Source organism: Heptranchias perlo, chromosome 11, assembly GCF_035084215.1.
Source record: "Heptranchias perlo isolate sHepPer1 chromosome 11, sHepPer1.hap1, whole genome shotgun sequence".
Lineage (NCBI taxonomy): Eukaryota > Metazoa > Chordata > Chondrichthyes > Hexanchiformes > Hexanchidae > Heptranchias > Heptranchias perlo.
The window spans coordinates 479,587-500,106 of NC_090335.1; the positions used below are offsets into that span (position 1 = coordinate 479,587).

At 46.1% G+C, this 20,520-nt stretch overlaps 1 protein-coding gene across 2 annotated transcripts in view; it reads left to right on the forward strand.

Moving 5' to 3' along the window:
* The window catches only part of LOC137327040 (ankyrin repeat and SOCS box protein 9-like), a 257,837-nt gene that overhangs the window by 86,625 nt on the left and 150,692 nt on the right, over positions 1–20,520 (forward strand). For both annotated transcript variants that reach the window (XM_067992420.1, XM_067992423.1), the window contains exon 4: positions 3,894–4,001. In XM_067992420.1, the coding sequence (XP_067848521.1) occupies positions 3,894–4,001 (108 nt within the window). The remainder of the gene's footprint in view (positions 1–3,893; positions 4,002–20,520) is intronic.

Sequence of the window (20,520 nt, forward strand, 5' to 3'; positions counted from 1 at the left end):
CTCGGACTCTCCTCTCGCTCTCGGACTCTCCTCCCGCTCTCGGACTCTCCTTTTACACTGCGCTCACCTCTCGGACTCTCCTCTCGCTCTCGGACTCTCCTCCCGCTCTCGGACTCTCCTTTTACACTGTGCTCACCTCTCGGACTCTCCTCCTGCTCTCGGACCCTCCTCTCGCTCTCGGACCCTCCTCTCGCTCTCGGACTCTCCTCTTGCTCTCGGACTCTCCTCTTGCTCTCGGACTCTCCTCCTGCTCTCGGACTCTCCTCCTGCTCTCGGACTCTCCTTTTACATCGCGCTCACCTCTCGGACTCTCCTCCCGCTCTCTGACTCTCCTCTCGCGCTCGGACTCTCCTTTTACACTGCACTCACCTCTCAGACTGTCCTTCCGCTCTCGGACTCCCCTCCTGCTCTCGGACTGTCCTTTTACACTGTGCTCACCTCTCGGACTCTCCTCCCCCTCTCGGACTCTCCTCCCCCTCTCGGACTCTCCTTTTACACTGTGCTCACCTTTGGACTCTCCTCCCGATCTCGGTCTCTCCTTTTACACTGCGCTCACCTCTCGGACTCTCCTCTCGGACTCTCCTCCCTCTCTTGGACTCTCCTTTTAAACTGCGCTCACCTCTCGGACTCTCCTCCCGCTCTCTGACTCTCCTCTCGCTCTCGGACTCTCCTCCTGCTCTCGGACTCTCCTTTTAAACTGCGCTCACCTCTCGGACTCTCCTCCCGCTCTCGGACTCTCCTTTTACACTGTGCTCACCTCTCGGACTCTCCTCCTTCTCTCGGACTCTCCTCCTGCTCTCGGACTCTCCTTTTAAACTGCGCTCACCTCTCGGACTCTCCTCTCGCTCTCGGACTCTCCTTTTGCACTGTGCTCACCTCTCGGACTCTCCTCTCGCTCTCGGACTCCCCTCCTGCATTCGGACTCTCCTTTTACACTGTGCTCACCTCTCGGACTCTCCTCCCGCTCTCGGTCTCTCCTCCCGCTCTCGGACTCTCCTTTTACACCGCGCTCACCTCTCGGACTCTCCTCCCGCTCTCGGTCTCTCCTCTTGCTCTCGGACTCTCCTCCTGCTCTCGGACTCTCCTCCTGCTCTCGGACTCTCCTCCTGCTCTCGGACTCTCCTCCTGCTCTCGGACTCTCCTTTTACACTGCGCTCACCTCGGGAGTGTCGGCGCTGTGCGTTCCCTGAACTCGGGAGTGTCGGCGCTGTGCGTTCCCTGAACTCGGGAGTGTCGGCGCTGTGCGTTCCCTGAACTCGGGAGTGTCGGCGCTGTGCGTTCCCTGAACTCGGGAGTGTCGGCGCTGTGCGTTCTCTGAACTCGGGAGTGTCGGCGCTGTGCGTTCCCTGAACTCGGGAGTGTCGGCGCTGTGCGTTCCCTGAACTCGGGAGTGTCGGCGCTGTGCGTTCCCTGAACTCGGGAGTGTCGGCGCTGTGCGTTCTCTGAACTCGGGAGTGTCGGCGCTGTGCGTTCCCTGAACTCGGGAGTGTCGGCGCTGTGCGTTCCCTGAACTCGGGAGTGTCGGCGCTGTGCGTTCCCTGAACTCGGGAGTGTCGGCGCTGTGCGTTCCCTGAACTCGGGAGTGTCGGCGCCGTGCGTTCCCTGAACTCGGGAGTGTCGGCGCCGTGCGTTCCCTGAACTTGGGAGTGTCGGCGCTGTGCGTTCCCTGAACTCGGGAGTCTCGGCGCTGTGCGTTCTCTGAACTCTGGAGTCTCGGCGCTGTGCGTTCTCTGAACTCGGGAGTGTCGGCGCTGTGCGTTCCCTGAACTCGGGAGTCTTGGCGCTGTGCGTTCCCTGAACTCGGGAGTATCGGCGCTGTGCGTTCCCTGAACTCGGGAGTGTCGGCGCTGTGCGTTCCCTGAACTCGGGAGTGTCGGCGCTGTGCGTTCTCTGAACTCGGGAGTGTCGGCGCTGTGCGTTCCCTGAACTCGGGAGTGTCGGCCCTGTGCGTTCTCTGAACTCGGGAGTGTCGGCGCTGTGCGTTCCCTGAACTCGGGAGTGTCGGCGCTGAGCGTTCCCTGAACTCGGGAGTGTCGGCGCTGTGCGTTCCCTGAGCTCGGGAGTGTCGGCGCTGTGCGTTCCCTGAACTCGGGAGTGTCGGCGCTGTGCGTTCCCTGAACTCGGGAGTGTCGGCGCTGTGCGTTCCCTGAACTCGGGAGTGTCGGCGCTGTGCGTTCCCTGAACTCGGGAGTCTCGGCGCTGTGCGTTCCCTGAACTCGGGAGTCTCGGCGCTGTGCGTTCCCTGAACTCGGGAGTGTCGGCGCTGTGCGTTCTCTGAACTCTGGAGTGTCGGCGCTGTGCGTTCTCTGAACTCGGGAGTGTCGGCGCTGTGCGTTCTCTGAACTCGGGAGTGTCGGCGCTGTGCGTTCCCTGAACTCGGGAGTCTCGGCGCTGTGCGTTCTCTGAACTCTGGAGTGTCGGCGCTGTGCGTTCTCTGAACTCGGGAGTGTCGGCGCTGTGCATTCTCTGAACTCGGGAGTGTCGGCGCTGTGCGTTCTCTGAACTCGGGAGTCTCGGCGCTGTGCGTTCTCTGAACTCGGGGGTCTCGGCGCTGTGCGTTCTCTGAACTCGGGAGTATTCTGCGGCGAGTGACTCACCTCCTGACTCCCCAAAGCCTTTCCACCATCTACAAGGCACAAGTCAGGAGTGTGATGGAATACTCTCCACTTGCTTGGATGAGTGCAGCTCCAACAACACTCAAGAAGCTCGACACCATCCATGACAAAGCAGCCCGCTTGATTGGCACCCCATCCACCACCCTAAACATTCACTCCCTTCACCACCGGCGCACTGTGGCTGCAGTGTGTACAATCCACAGGATGCACTGCAGCAACTCGCCAAGGATTCTTCGACAGCACCTCCCAAACCCGCGACCTCTACCACCTGGAAGGACAAGAGCAGCAGGCACATGGGAACAACACCACCTGCACGTTCCCCTCCAAGTCACACACCATCCTGACTTGGTAATATATCGCCGTTCCTTCATCGTCGCTGGGTCAAAATCCTGGAACTCCCTTCCTAACAGCACTGTGAGAGAACCTTCACCATACGGACTGCAGCGGTTCAAGAAGGCAGCTCACCACCACCTTCTCGAGGGCAATTAGGGATGGGCAATAAATGCCGGCCTCGCCAGCGACGCCCACATCCCATGAATGAATAAAAAAAATCAGTCTGGAGCTTGTGTTTGATCTGTATGGAGCCTATGATTGATCAGTTAATGGCTTGTGTTTTAACTTTATGGGTTCTGTGCTTGATCACTATGGAGCCTGCGTTTGGTCAGTTTGGTGCCTGTGTTTAATCATCAGCAAATTCCTGTAGTATCGAACTGCAAGGTTTATGAGGCTTCAGTCATGTAATGATTAATTCTGTAACAGCCAAGCTGGTATGGTCACATCAAGTTGCGAATGTCCATGATATACCAACCCTATCAAATTATTTTATTAACTAATCCTGTCTTGCAGTTTTACTGCCAGTTCAAATTATGCCGACTAAGTTCTCATTTTAGTTAATAATTACCAAATTAAGCCTCACTGAGCCCATTCTCAACTTAAAATGACCACCATCTTCATATTACGTTGTTTGCCAAAGGATGTAATGACATAAATTATATCATTTGCATGCGACCTTCTGAAGATAACAATAATACCTGGCTTTTCCAGCTCTCCACACTTTCTCAGCAAAAAATGAAAGATTTCCACATCATCTTTTTCAGAAGAAAATACCCCTTCCATATCAATTTCTAGGAAAGAAGGCATATCGATTAAGGCGCCAAGGATTGCTTGCTCTGTAGATAGTATACGACAAGTTAAGCATCGAATACTACAAACCCAACCGCGAGTAACTGTAGATCATGATCCATGTGACCACTCGTAAAATAAATGTTTATCTTCCAGGGTCACAGCACAAACCTCCTTACAATGAACCGAGTCTCAGCCCTCCATGAAGCCTGCCTTGGTGGCCACACCGCCTGTGCAAAATATCTGCTGGAAAATGGAGCGAAGGTAAGATGTGGAAATTGGCATAGAGATCAGATCAGATGTTAAATGTGTGGCTGAAAGAGTGGTGTGGGGAGCAGGGGTTTCAATTCATGGGGCACTGGCACCAGTACTGGGGAAAGAGGGAGCTGTTCCATTGGGACGGGCTCCACTTATAGAATCAACGGTATGTTAGCAATCCTCCAGCACCGCACATGTATCCAGTGAGGATTGGAAAATGACGGTCAGAGCCTCCGCGATTTCCTCCCTTGCTTCTCTCAACAGTCTGGGATTCATTTCATCCAAGCCTGGCGATTTATCTACTTTCAAAGATGCTAAACCCCATTATATGTCCTCTCTCACTATGTTTATCGCATTCAATATTTCTCACTCCTCCTCCTTGTTAACCATAATCTCTGCACTGTCTCCCTCTTCTGTGAAGACAGACTCAAAGTATTCATTAAGAACCATACCCACATCTTCCGCCTCCACACACAGGTTACCTTTTTGGCCTCTAATTCTCTTGCTCTTTATGTATTTATAAAACATTTTTGGGTTTTCCTTGATTTTACTTGCCAATATTTTTTCATGCCCTCTCTTTGCTTTCCTAATCTCCTTTTTAATTTCACCCCTGCACTTTCTATACTCCTCTAGACTTTCTGCAGTATTGAGCTCTCGGTATCTGACATAAGCTTCCCTTTTTTGCCTTATCTTACCCTGTACGCTCCTGGTCATTCAGGGGGCTGTAGGTTTGACAGTCCCACCCTTTTTCTTTGTGGGAACATGTTTGTTCTGAACCCTCACGATCTCCCCCTTGAATGCCTCCCACTGCTCTGATACTGATTTACCTTCAAGTAACTGTTTCCAGTCCACTTTTGCTCAGTCATTTCTTAGCTTAGTAAAATTGGCTTTTCCCCAATTGAGAACTTTAACTCCTGTTCTATTTTTGTCCTTTTCCATAACTATGTTAAATCTAACTGAATTATGATCACTACCACCAAAATGCTCTCCCACTGATACTCCTTCCACCTGCCCAGTCTCATTCCCTAAAACTAAATCCAGAACTGCTCCCTCTCTTGTTGGGCTTGCTACGTACTGGCTAAAAAACTTCTCCTGAACACATTTTAAAAATTCTGCACCCTCTATACCTTTTACTCTGTTTGTGTCCCAGTTAATATTCGGGTAGTTGAAATCCCCCACTATTACTGCCCTACTGTTTTTGCACTTCTCGGAAATTTGCCTCCATATTTACTCTTCTATCTCCCTCTGACTGTTTGGGGGTCTATAGTACACTCCCAGCAGTGTGACGGCCCCCTTTTGTTCTTTAGCTCAACCCATATGGCCTCATTTGATGATCCTTCTAACATATCATCCCTCCTCACAGCTGTAATTGTTTCTTTAACCAATATTGCGACCCCCCCCTCCTTTTTTATCCCCTTCTCTATCTTGTATGAAAACCCTGTAACCAGGAAGTTGAGCTGCCATTCCTGCCCCTCTTTAAGCCATGTTTCTGTAATAGCTAAGATATCGTACTGCCACGTGTCTATCTGTGCCCTCAGCCCATCTGCCTTATTCACTATACTCCTTGCATTGAGGTATATACCATTGAGCACTGCCAAACTCCTTTGCTGTCTATTTTCTAGCCTTTGTTTCCTCTGCCTTCCAAACTCGCTCACTAATTTTCTGTCTTCCATTTTCAGCTCTGCATCTCTCCCTTCTGAATGTACACTCAGGTTCCCATCCCCCTGCCACGCTGGTTTAAACCCTCCTCACTTCAACCGGGTTGGAACCGGTGACCTGGCGAATCAGATAATTAGGGCAGAAGAAAGAGCTTTAAACTAATGAGAGGGGAGGAGGGTTCAGGTCAGTGTAATTTTATAAATATAAAGAGAAAAGTCAAGGCTGTAGAGCAAAGTAACGATAGGGGTAAAAACAAGCAAAATAACATGCTAGAAACAATTGTGAATCAAGAGGTGAACGGGAGGGAGGAACTTAAAACATTTACAATCACCGGGGAAAGGATTCTGCAAAAAATATTAGATCTAAAAGCTGACAAGTCCCCAGGTCCTGATGGACTTCATCCTAGGGTCTAAAAAAAAGTGGCTGCAGAGATAGTATTAATTGGTATTAATTTTCCAAAATTCCCTAGATTCTGGAAGGGTCCCATCAGATTGAAAAATAGCGAATGTAACTCCTCTATTCAAGAAAGGAGGGAGACAGAAAGCAGGAAACTACAGGCCAGTTAGCTTAACATCTGTCATAGGGAAAATGCTAGAATCTATTATTAAGGAGGTTATAGCAGGGCACTTAGAAAATCTCAATGCAATCAGGCAGAGCCAACACACTTTGTGAAAGGGAAATCGTGTTTGACTAATTTATTAGGGCAGTACAAAGAAGGTTCACTCGGTTAATCCCGGGGATGAGGGGGTGGACATATGAGGAGAGGTTGAGTAGATTGGGACTCTACTCATTGGAGTTCAGAAGAATGAGAGGCGATCTTATTGAAACATATAAGATTGTGAAGGGGCTTGATCGGGTGGATGCGGTAAGGATGTTCCCAAGGATGGGTGAAACTAGAATGAGGGGGCATAATCTTAGAATAAGGGGCTGCTCTTTCAAAACTGAGATGAGGAGAAACTTCTTCACTCAGAGGGTAGTAGGTCTGTGGAATTTGCTGCCCCAGGAAGCTGTGGAAGCTACATCATGAAATAAATTTAAAACAGAAATAGACAGTTTCCTAGAAGTAAAGGGAATTAGGGGTTACGGGGAGCGGTCAGGAAATTGGACATGAATTTAGATTTGAGGTTAGGATCAGATCAGCCATGATCTTATTGAATGGCGGAGCAGGCTCGAGGGGCCGATTGGCCTACTCCTGCTCCTATTTCTTATGTTCTTATGTTCTTTGAGGAAGTAACAAGCAATGTGGATAAAGGGGATCCTGTGGATGTGGTGTACTTGGATTTCCAGAAGGCTTTTGACAAGGTGCCACATCAAAGGCTACCACACAAAATAAGAGCTCATGGTGTGGGGGCAACATATTATCATGGATAAAGGATTGGTTAGCTAACAGGAAACAGAGAGTAGGCATAAATGGGTCATTTTCAGGTTGGCAAGATGTAACGAGTGGAGTGCCACAGGGATCAGTGCTTGGATCTCAACTATTTACAATCCATATCAATGATTTGGATGAAGGGACTGAATGTATATTTGCTAAATTTGCTGATGACACAAAGGTAGGTTGGAAAGTAAGTTGTGAAGAGGACATAAGGAGTCTGCAAAGGGATATAGATAGGTTAAGTGAGTGGGCAAAAATGTGGCAGATGGAGTATAATGTGGGAAAATGTGAACTTGTCCACTTTGGCAGGAGGAATAGAAAAGCAGAATATTATTTAAATGGAGAGAGATTGCAGAACTTTGAGGTACAGAGGGATCTGGGTGTCCTAGTACATGAATCACAAAAAGTTAGTACACAGTTACAGCAAGTGATTTGGAAGGCAAATGGAATGTTGTCATTTATTGCAAGGGGAATGGAATATAAAAGTAGAGATGTTTTGCTGCAGTTGTACAGGGCACATCTAGAATACTGTGTGCAGTTTTGGTCTCCTTATTTAAGAAAGGACATAATTGCTTTGGAGGCAGTTCAGAGAAGGTTCACTCGACTGATTCCTGGGATGAGGGGGTTATCTTATGAGGAAAGGTTGGACAAGTTGGGCCTGTATACACTGGAGTTTGGAAGAATGAGAGGTGATCTTATTGAAACATATAAGATCCTGAGGGGCCTAGAAGCAGTAGATGCTGAGAGGATGTTTCCCCTTGTGGGAGAGACTAGAACTACAGAGACTAGGGGCCACAGTTTAAAAATAAGGGGTCTCCCATTTAAGACAGAGATGAGGAGAATTTTTTTCTCTGAGGGTCGTGAGTCTGTGGAACTCCCTTCCCCAGAGAGCGGTGGAGGCAGGTCATTGAATATTTTTAAGGCTGAGTTAGATCGATTCCTGATTAACAAGGGAGTCAAAGGTTATAGTAGGTCGATGGGAAAGTAGGGTTGAGGTCACAATCAGATCAGCCATGATCTTATCAAATGGCAGAGCAGGATCGAGGGGCCGAACGGCCTACTCCTGCTCTTAATTCGTATGTTCGTAAGCAGAGTGTGTCAGGAAGGGACAGAAAGTTTAACAAATGTAATTTGGCATTAATGACTAAGGTCACATCAGGGAAAAATAGTAAAAAGTTAAAATTAAAGGCGCTATATCTGAATGAACGAAGCATTTGTAACAAGATAGATGAGTTAATGGCACAAATAGAGATAAATGGGTTTGATCTGATAGCCATTACAGAGACATGGTTACAGCGTGACCAAGATTGGGAACCAAGTATTCCAGGGTACTTGACTTTTGGAAAAGATGGGCAAAGTGGAAAAAGGGGTGGAGGGGGGGGTAGCCCTGATAATAAAGGATGAGATAAAGGCAGTAGTGACAAAGGATCTTAGCTCAGAAAATCAGGATGTAGCATCAGTGTGAGTGGAGCTAAGAAATAACGTGGGGCAGAAAACACTGGTGGGAGTAGTTTACAGGCCCCCTAACAGTATTTATAGTTTTGGACAGAGTATAAATCAGGAAATTAGATGAGCATGTATCAAGGGTAATGCAATAAACATGGGGGACTTTAATCTTCATATAGACTGGGCAAACCAAATTGACAAAAGTAGTTTGGAGGACGAGTTCATGGAATGGATTCGAGACAGTTTCCGAGAACAATATGTCGAGGAACCAATCAGGGAACAGGCTATTTTAGATCTAGTTTTGTGTAATGAGACAGGGTAAATTAGTAATCTGATAGTTAAGGATCCTCTGGGGTAGAGTGATCATAATATGATAGAATTTTATTTTGAGTTTGAGAGTGATGTACCTAATTCTGAAACTAGGGTCTTAAATTTAACTAAAGCCAATTATGTAGGTATGAGGAGCGAGTTGGCTAATGTAGATTGGGAAATTACATTAAAAGATATGACTAGATAAGCAGTGGTGAATATTTTAAAAAATAATTCATAATTCTGAACAAATATACATTCCCTTGAGGAATAAAAAATCCACTGAAAAGTGATCCAACTGTGGCTAATTAAAGAAATTAAGGAGAGTATTGGATTAAAAGAAGAGGCTTATAATGTTGCCGAAAAGAGTAATAAGCCTGAGGATTGGGAGAGTTTTAGAAACCAGCAAAGGATGACCAAGAAATTGATAAAAAGGGAGTTAATTGAACATGAGAGTAAACTAGCAAGAAATATAAAAACAGATTGTAAGAGCTTCTACAGTATGTAAAAAGGAAGAGAGCAGCAAAAGTAAACGTTGGTCCCTTAGAGGCTGAGACAGGAGAAATTATAATGGGGAATCAGGAAATTGCAGACAGGTTAAACAAATATTTTGTATCCGTCTTCACAGTAGAAGATACAAAAAACATACCAGAAATAATGGGGAAACAAGGGGCTAAAGAGAGTGGGGAACTTTGAGCAATTAAGATTAGCAAAGAAAAAGTGCTGGAGAAATTAATGGGACTAAAAGGCAACAAATCCCCTGGACCTGATAGTCTACATCCGAGGGTTCTAAAAGAGGTGGCTGCAGAGATAGTGGATGCATTGGTTGTGATCTTCCAAAATTCCCAGGAGTCGAGAACAGTCCCCGTGGATTGGAAGGTAGCAAATGTAACCCCGCTATTCAAGAAAAGAGGGAGAGAAAACAGGGAACTACAGGCCAGTTAGCCTGACATCGGTCATCAGGAAAATGCTGGAATCCATTGTTAAGGACGTGGTAACAGGGCACTTAGAAAATCATAATATGATTAGGCAGAGTCAACATGGTTTTATGAAAGGGAAATCATGTTTGACAAATCTATTAGAATTTTTTGAGGGTTTTCAAAAGGCATTCGATAAGGCATACAAGAGGTTGTTACACAAGATTAAGGCTCCTGGAATTGGGGGTAATATATTAGCGTCGATAGAGGATTGGTGCCATGGATTAATTAATAGAAATTGGCCTGCCATAGGTGTTACTACGGCGCCACTGTTTTAGCCACACGTACTAATTTTAGTAGAAAACGCCTCACCCACTCCGGGTAAATGCTTGCCGTAGAGGCAGTGCAACGAAGGTTCACTGGATTGATTCCTGGGATGAGAGGGTTGTCCTATGAGGGGAGATTGAGTAGAATGGGCCGATACTCTCTGGAGTTTAGAAGAATGAGAGGTGATCTCATTGAAACATACAAGATTCTGAGGGGGCTCGACAGGGTAGATGCTGAGAGGTTGTCTCCCCTGGTTGGAGAGTCTAGAACTAGGGGACATAGTCTCAGGATAAGGGGTCAGACATTTAGGACTGAGATGAGAAGGAATTTCTTCACTCAGAGGGTTGTGAATCTTTGGAATTCTTTGGATCCTCAGTCGTTGAGTATATTCAAGGCTGAGATCGATAGATTTTTGGACTCTAGGGGAATCAAGGGATATGGGGATTGAGCAGGAAAGTGGAGTTGAGGTTGAAGATCAGCCATGATCTGATTGAATGGTGGAGCAGGCTGGAGGGGCCGAATGGTCTACTCCTGCTCCTATTTCTTATGTTCTTATGTTAATGGACAGAAATCAAAGAGTAGGAATAAACGGGTTTGGCTGGTTTTAACTGGTGGGGTGCCGCAAGCATTGGTGCTTGGGCCTCAGCTGTTTACAATACATATCAATGACTTAGATGAGGAGACTGAGTGTAATGTGTCCAAATTTACTGATGATACAAAGCTAGGTGCGAAAGTAAGCTGTGAGGAGGGCATAAAAAGGCTGCAAAGGGATATAGACAGGTTAAGTGAGTGGGCAAGAAGGTGGCAGATGGAGTATAATGTGGGGAAATGTGAGGTTATTCACTTTGGTAGGAAGAATAGAAAAGCAGAATATTTTTTAAAATGTGAGAGACAAAAAATGTTCGTGTTCAGAGGGATTTAGGTGTCTTTGTACATGAATCACAGAAAGTTAACATGCAAGTACAGCAAGCAATTAGGAAGACTTGTGCTCCAGAACTAGCCGGGCCTCTAGCCAAGCTGTTCCAGTACAGCTGCAACACTGGCATCTACCTGACAATGTGGAAAATTGCCCAGGTATGTTCTGTCCACAAAAAGCAGGACAAATCCAATCCGGCCAATTACCGCCCCATCAGTCTACTCTCAATCATCAGCAAAGCGATGGAAGGTGTCGTCGACAGTGCTATCAAGCGGCACTTATTCACCAATAACCTGCTCACCGATGCTCAGTTTGGGTTCCGCCAGGACCACTCGGCTCCAGACCTCATTACAGCCTTGGTCCAAACATGGACAAAAGAGCTGAATTCCAGAGGTGAGGTGAGAGCGACTGCCCTTGACATCAAGGCAGCATTTGACCAAGTGTGGCACCAAGGAGCCCTAGTAAAATTGAAGTCAATGGGAATCAGGGGGAAAACTCTCCAGTGGCTGGAGTCATACCTAGCACAAAGGAAGATGGTAGTGGTTGTTGGAGGCCAATCATCTCAGCCCCAGGGCATTGCTGCAGGAGTTCCTCAGGGCAGTGTCCTAGGCCCAACCATCCTCAGCTGCTTCATCAATGACCTTCCCTCCATCATAAGGTCAGAAATGGGGATGTTCGCTGATGACTGCACAGTGTTCAGTTCCATTCGCAACCTCTCAAATAATGAAGCAGTCCGAGCCCGCATGCAGCAAGAACTGGACAACATCCAGGCTTGGGCTCATAAGTGGCAAGTAACATTCGCGCCAGATAAGTGCCAGGCAATGACCATCTCCAACAAGAGAGAGTCTAACCACCTCCCCTTAACATTCAACGGCATCACCATCGCCGAATCCCCCACCATCAGCATCCTGGGGGTCACCATTGACCAGAAACTTAACTGGACCAGCCACATAAATACTGTGGCTACGAGAGCAGGTCAGAGGCTGGGTATTCTGCGGCGAGTGACTCACCTCCTGACTCCCCAAAGCCTTTCCACCATCTACAAGGCACAAGTCAGGAGTGTGATGGAATACTCTCCACTTGCTTGGATGAGTGCAACTCCAACAACACTCAAGAAGCTCGACACCATCCAAGATAAAGCAGCCCGCTTGATTGGCACCCCATCCACCACCCTAAACATTCACTCCCTTCACCACCGGCGCACTGTGGCTGCAGTGTGTACCATCCACAGGATGCACTGCAGCAACTCTCCAAGGCTTCTTCGACAGTACCTCCCAAACCCGCGACCTCTACCACCTAGAAGGACAAGAGCAGCAGGCACATGGGAACAACACCACCTGCACGTTCCCCTCCAAGTCACACACCATCCAGACTTGGAAATATATCGCCGTTCCTTCATCGTCGCTGGGTCAAAATCCTGGAACTCGCTTCCTAACAGCACTGTGGGAGAACCGTCACCACACGGACTGCAGCTGTTCAAGAAGGCGGCTCACCACCACCTTCTCGAGGGCAATTAGGGATGGGCAATAAATGCTGGCCTCGTCAGCGACGCCCAAATCCCATGAACGAATTTTAAAAAAGGCAAATGGTATGTTAGCCTTCATTGCAAGTGGGTAGGAGTATAAGAGTGAGGAGGTCATGCTGCAATTATACAGGGCTCTGGTGAGATCACACCTGGAGTACTGTGTACAGTTTTGGTCTCCTTAGCTAAGGAAGGATATATTTGCCTTAGAGGGGGTGCAACAAAGGTTCACTGGATTGATTCCTGGGATGAGAGGGTTGTCCTATGAGGGGAGATTGAGTAGAATGGGCTGATACTCTCTGGAGTTTAGAAGAATGAGAGGTGATCTCATTGAAACATACAAGATTCTGAGGGGGCTCGACAGGGTAGATGCTGAGAGGTTGTCTCCCCTGGCTGGAGAGTCTAGAACTAGTGGACATGGTCTCAGGATAAGGGGTTGGCCATTTAGAACTGAGATGAGGAGGAATTTCTTCTCTCAGAGGGTTGTGAATCTTTGGAATTCTCTGCCCCAGAGGGCTGTGGATGCTGAGTCATTGAATATATTGAAGACTGAGATCGATAGATTTTTGGACTCGAGGGGAATCAAGGGATATGGGGATTGGGCAGGAAGATGGAGTTGACATTGAAGATCAGCCATGATCTGATTGAATGGCGGAGCAGGCTTGAGGGGCCGTATGGCCTACTCCTGCTCCTAGTTCTTATGTTCTTACGTTCTTCTGTGCTCACAGTCCAGGAAAGAGGAAGTGTCAGGTTGACTTCACCATTGATTCACTGGATGAACAAGTCACTGGCTGTGCAGCATTGCTACAAAGGCAAGACGTAGAAAAGTATTTCAAAACCTACTGGTTTTACAATTCTTAACTGGATTTGAGTACGATATTGTTCAGTCCTGGTTACTTTGTACATGCACATTGCTTTTCTATTGTTGCTCTACCAAGATAAACAAATACTAAGTTTGTAAAACAAATGACTTCCATATAGATTTGTACTCAATGTAGAAAACGATTAGAAGGGTTATTCTCTGTGTGTAGTTTTATTGATTTGTGTATCAGATGACTGAACAACAAGATGTAGAGAGAAGCAACTGTAACAGGGACAGAAGTTTCACAATATGACAATTGCTGCATGTTTATAAAAGTGTGGAACAATTGCACTAAGACCCACAGGCAACTGAGAGAGTCCCCAAAACCTACTGCATGTCCTAACTAACCTAGATCAGGTTAACGGCATTTGCATAGAAGGGAAGGGATTTCAGGCAACAACCCAGTCTAGGAGAGAGACCTGTAGGCAGGAAAAACAGTGGGGGATAATTTCTGCAGGGTTGTCCTGGTCTCCTGCCATAACTTTGGCAGAAGATTGGCAGAAACCCTGAAAAAACGGCATAAACAGATGTTTTTAGCCATTTACACTGCATCAATTAATCAGTTAATCGGGAGAACCCTGTCGAAATTCCGAGCAAGTGGTGAAGCTTCACCTCTGGGATTTTTTTGTTATTCGTTCATGGGATGTGGGTGTCGCTGGCGAGGCCAGTATTTATTGCCCATCCCTAATTGCCCTTGAGAAGGTGGTGGTGAGCCGCCTTCTTGAACCACTGCAGTCCGTGTGGTGAAGGTTCTCCCACAGTGCTGTTAGGAAGGGAGTTCCAGGATTTTGACCCAGTGACGATGAAGGAACGGCGATATATTTCCAAGTCGGGATGGTGTGTGACTTGGAGGGGAACGTGCAGGTGGTGTTGTTCTCATGTGCCTGCTGCCCTTGTCCTTCTAGGTGGTGGAGGTCGTGGGTTTGGGAGGTGCTGTCGAAGAAGCCTTGGCGAGTTGCTGCAGTGCATCCTGTGGATGGTACACACTGCAGCCACAGTGCGCCGGTGGTGAAGGGAGTGAATGTTTAGGGTGGTGGATGGGGTGCCAATCAAGCGGACTGCTTTGTCCTAGATGGTGTTGAGCTTCTTGAGTGTTGTTGGAGCTGCACTCATCCAGGCAAGTGGAGAGTATTCCATCACACTCCTCACTTGTGCCTTGTAGATGGAGGAGAGGCTTTGGGGAGTCAGGAGATGAGTCACTTGCCGCAGAATACCCAGCCTCTGACCTGCTCTCGTAGCCACAGTATTTATGTGGCTGGTCCAGTTTAGATTCTGGTCAATGGTGACCCCCAGGATGTTGACGGTGGGGGATTCGGCGATGGTATTGCCATTTCATGTCAAGGGGAGGTGGTTGGACTCTCTCTTGTTGGAGATGGTCATTGCCTGGCACTTGTCTGGCGCGAATGTTACTTGCCACTTATCAGCCCAAGCCTGGATGTTGTCCAGGTCTTGCTGCATGCGGGCACGGACTGCTTCATTATCTGAGGGGTTGCGAATGGAACTGAACACTGTGCAGTCATCAGCGAACATCCCCATTTCTGACCTTATGATGGAGGGAAGGTCATTGATGAAGCAGCTGAAGATGGTTGGGCCTAGGACACTGCCCTGAGGAACTCCTGCAGCAATGTCCTGGGGCTGAGATGATTGGCCTCCAACAACCACTACCATCTTCCTTTGTGCTAGGTATAACTCCAGCCACTGGAGAGTTTTGCCCCTGATTCCCATTGACTTCAATTTTACTCGGGCTCCTTGGTGCCACACTCAGTCAAATGCTGCCTTGATGTCAAGGGCAGTCATTCTCACCTCACCTCTGGAATTCAGCTCTTTTGTCCATGTTTGGACCAAGGCTGTAATGAGGTCTGGAGCCGAGTGGTCCTGGCAGAACCCAAACTGAGCATTGGTGAGCAGGTTATTGGTGAGTAAGTGCCGCTTGATAGCACTGTCGACGACACCTTCCATCACTTTGCTGATGATTGAGAGTAGACTGATGGGGCAGTAATTGGCCGGATTGGATTTGTCCTGCTTTTTGTGGACAGGACATACCTGGGCAATTTTCCACATTGTCGGGTAGATGCCAGTGTTGTCGCTGTACTGGAACAGCTTGGCTCGAACGCGGCTAGTTCTGGAGCACAAGTCTTCAGCACTACAGCCGGGATGTTATCGGAGCCCATAGCCTTTGTTGTATCCAGTGCACTCAGCCATTTATCGAATTGGCTGAAGACTGGCTTCTGTGATGGTGGGAATATCGGGAGGAGGCTGAGATGGATCATCCACTCGGCACTTCTGGCTGAAGATGGTTGCAAACGCTTAAACCTTGTCTTTTGCACTCACATGCTGGACTCTGCCATCATTGAGGATGGGGATGTTCACGGAGCCTCCTCCTCCCATTAGTTGTTTAATTGTCCACCACCATTCACAACTGGATGTGGCAGGACTGCAGAGCGTTGATCTAATCCGTTGGTTGTGGGATTCCTTATAGACTTATTCAATGGAATGTAACTTCTTCCTATTGCAGCATGGTTTTAATTTTTGTTTAACACTCCATTTCATCTCCTCCAACTTATGCTGGACTCATAGCAGAGTAAAACAACTCTGAGGAAAATTACAACACCTCATTTGCACCTGTGGAGGTTTCTTCAGATACCAGTTGAGGAATTTCTTTTCTCGCCCAGCATCCCTTCTAAGCTCCCGAAATACATGAAAAACAACAATGTTTTCCTAAATATGTTGACCACGTGCACATCAAACACATTACATTTCCTCATTTCCACAGTTGTATTATTCTGGGCCACTCACAAGTATACACAAACAGGTCGGGAAGCTTCAGATTTCTCCACAAGCAAGATGCAGTCTTGGATAATTGACAGTAACCCCTCCTACTTACAACAGCAATGGACTTTCAAAATACTATTTCCCTTCAAAGTCACTTTTTATTTCTCCTCCAGTATAAGACTCTGGCAAACCATTTTCATGACATAGATGAGTGCATTTTAAACCTCACTCCCTCCGAGGACCACTTCAAATCACCATCATAGAAATTCTACATAGAGATCACCATTTATCTCCTCCCCAACAATAATTAAGCCTTGTTCTATTTTGTACAAAACTTTCAACAAGGCCGATTTTCACCCCCATTTTTGGGGCTATATTGCAATGAAAATGGGAATGTAAAACTTACCCCCCCCATTCCCATTGGTTGCCATTTTGATCAGACTTGCCAGCCATCATTCCTGCCTGAAACAGGATACTCATTAAAATATGCAATTTGGGGTTCAAAGACACCAATGTCATTTTATGCCCTTCAGTGAATGCTCAGTGCTGGACCGGCCCAGTACAGGTCAGAAACCAACATTTCAGGCAGTATTTAAAGGGGCATTCACCAACCAATGAAGTGTGAAGTGGCATCGCATGATAAGAACTCTCCTGTGAATGTCAGATAGTTGAATCACTTCAAAATTTGGCAAACACTAACAAACAGAAGTGAGATTTTGTTCTGGGGAATCCCATTGAGACGGGCGCTGTGTCTTCCCAATCGACTGGCACAGCTTCAGCATAAACCCTGAATAGAGATGTCAACGGGCTTTCCGCCAATCCAAGTTATGGCAGCTGATTGGGAGAACCCCCGAGGAAATTTCCAGGGGGAGGGAGTTTGTGTTTCTGAAACAAGCTTTTAGCTTCTTTGCTACTATCAGTAGGAGGGATTTTTAATGGTGATTGTATTGGCTTGAAAATCAGCAGATTTACTCAAACCTGAGTGAATGGCCTAGAAGTTATGGATTTTGTAGGTGAAATGAGCACCAAATCAAAAGGAGATCTCCCAGGTGATCAGAGCTTTGCCTTTCTGGTTTTACTTGAATACTCATATTTGACCAAAATTTATGTTTTCAGCAGGAGATGGTCCTTTTAACTTAAAAAAATACAGTGTATACCATGACAAAGAATCTTTCTCTACTACATTGTATATGTCCACCAGAACCAAAGGTAGAAATTTAAACTAAAAACAAAATGGAATCCTTTGCAATCTAATTGTTAATGGGGTACTAGTGATGTTTGCGTCCAAACTTTGTTGGTGTGGAAGGGGGAAGAGAAGGAAAATGTGGGTGTTCTATGTCTGTATATGCCTCAAGCCAGGAAGAGATGTAGCTGTGTTCCCCAGTAAGGCATCTATTGGAAAGCTTCTCTCCAATACCCTGGGAGTCTGGCTGGTGGGGTGAAGGATGTGTCTGTGATTCATAACATTTGAAAAAGGCTTGTGCACAGATCTATGTAACCAGCATCCATTCTTTGCCTGAACAAATACACCAGTTTATAGGCACCTGAAACCCAAAATCTCATTTCTTCCTTTCTAGCTGTTAGAGGAGGGGTAAACGTGTGTGTACTTACTTATAATTTACTCCTCAAATCAATAGGGTTCGCAACATTGAATGTCAGTTGTCCCAGATTTATTAAGTATACTGTAAAACCTACACTTAAAGAAGCAGCACTTACGACCAAACCTTGTGGGTTAGTCAGAGGATTCAAACACGTTGCAGTTCTGAGCTCAGGATATAGGCTGCAGACCTTAATCGAATCCCAAGTATCAGTTCCAACACACACTTTTAAGACCTCTTCCTCACCACTTTTATGTAATGATCCACATGTTTCTACATTACTGAATACAGCTCCATATAAGGTGAATTCTAATGGCCTTCTTCTCTTGTTACTTATCAATAGCTTTCGTTTTTAAAGAGTTATTTTTCCATAGACTGGTACAACTCCCCTACTTTGTTATCTCAGTGATAGTTTCACTCTTGTTATTCACTGAGTGAAACTTCTAATTATAAATCTGTACTATTCCATACCAATCTCCTGCTTCTAAAGTGGATGATGTATTCACAGATGGCTCATTCTGCAGAACTAACTTGTTGTCAAGTGATTAAAATTCTCTGCAGTATGCACTGGAATGTTTTTTAGTTAGGTTTATTGTCTAAACTGACCATTGCTTTAAGGTCAGTCTTAATTCAACAGTTCAGTGGTCACTGCATCTAAATTGACTTACTCAATACTTTCTCACTTAACAGGCAAACCCTAAAGGTTACTATTACTATAATATAAAGAGAAATCAGTAGCAGTATAACATTAGCAGAGGGCCAAACAGGGGATTAACCCTTTCCTTACAGTCCCCCCTTATTGGCTTTAGAATATTTAAGACCAACACTAAACATTATTTCATCAGTATCATGTTTCTCTCTATTACCCATTTGTTGTTCATAACTTATCAAAAATATTATGAATATCATTATACAATGAATAGAAAACAAAGTCCAAAAACTATTCCTCCCTATGTGCCCCCATATATCAAAAACATATAAGAATATAAGAAATAGGAGCAGGAGTAGGCCATTCGGCCCCTCGAGCCTGCTCCGCCATTCAATCAGATCATGGTTGATCTTCAACCTCAACTCCACCTTCCCGCCCGATCCCCATATCCCTTGATTCCCCTAGAGTCCAAAAATCTATCGATCTCAGTCTTGAATATACTCAATGACTGAGCAAATGACTGACTTATCACCTGGACTTAAAAGATCCTCTGGTACTCTTTTACTGTTATCCATATTGTAGATAATTTTAATTTCAATTTTCAGGATTCAACCTGAATTTTGAATTTCCAATGTTACATCTTTCTCTACTTGAATTTCCATCCTTCTAAGTGTGTTTAATTCGACCCTGTTTCTTTCATTAAGCCTAATGCAGGAGGTCGGGTTCTCTATGCAGCATGTGTCAGCGCCTTCAGTAAAAGTTTTAAATCAGTAGTGATACAGGATATGTTCTCCCTCTCCTGAGCCACATTAACCATTTCATGTGGTGGTATTGACAGCGTGTCTGAGCATGTCTGCGACCCCTTCTTCAGACTGAACACCACTGAGGAAAAAGTGATCTTTTGCAGTTAAACAAAGATTGAAACACTTGTAACATTCTTAATTTTAATTAAGTTAAGATTGACAAAAGGGTTAACACTAAACAAGCTTGAAAGGGGAGGAGCCGGCCACAGCCAGCAGCTCCAAAAAATGCACACACATTTTCAAAGCAACAGTACACTGAAAAGAAAAGAATTCCTGCAGCCTTTTACTTGTATCATGTTTCTCGAACAGCAATTTTAATTTCTGATGGTTCCTGTGGGCTTTTAATTGCTCTCTTTTCTTCCAAATTGTTTTGTTACACTTGGTCTGATTAGCCAAGGGTTTTTTTTTACAAAACTCCTTTACAGTCTCTGTCTGCTGTGAAAGGCCTGATATTAACCCATTTACAGCCTCTGTCTGCTGTGAAAGGCCTGATATTAACCCCTTTACAGCCTCTGTCTGCTGTGAAAGAACTGATATTAACCCCTTTACAGTCTTTGTCTGCTGTGAAAGGCCTGATATTAACCCCTTTACAACCTCTGTCTGCTGTGAAAGGCCTGATATTAACCCCTTTACAGCCTCTGTCTGCTGTGAAAGGCCTGATATTAACCCCTTTACAGCCTCTGTCTGCTGTGAAAGAACTGATATTAACCCCTTTACAGTCTTTGTCTGCTGTGAAAGGCCTGATATTAACCCCTTTACAACCTCTGTCTGCTGTGAAAGAACTGATATTAATCCCTTTACAGTCTCTGTCTGCTGTGAAAGGCCTGATATTAACCCCTTTACAGCCTCTGTCTGCTGTGAAAGGCCTGATATTAACCCCTTTACAACCTCTGTCTGCTGTGAAAGGACTGATATTAACCCCTTTACAACCTCTGTCTGCTGTGAAAAGCCTGATATTAACCCCTTTACAGTCTCTGTCTGCAGTGAAAGGCCTGATATTAACCCCTTTACAACCTCTGTCTGCAGTGAAAGGCCTGATATTAACCCCTTTACAACCTCTGTCTGCTGTGAAAGGCCTGATATTAACCCCTTTACAACCCCTGTCTGCTGTGAAAGGCCTGATATTAACCCCTTTACAGTCTCTGTCTGCTGTGAAAGGCCTGATATTAACTCCTTTACAACCCCTGTCTGCTGTGAAAGGCCTGATATTAACCCCTTTACAACCCCTGTCTGCTGTGAAAGGCCTGATATTAACCCCTTTATAGTCTCTGTCTGCTGTGAAAGGCCTGATATTAACCCCTTTACAACCCCTGTCTGCTGTGAAAGGCCTGATATTAACCCCTTTACAGTCTCTGTCTGCTGTGAAAGGC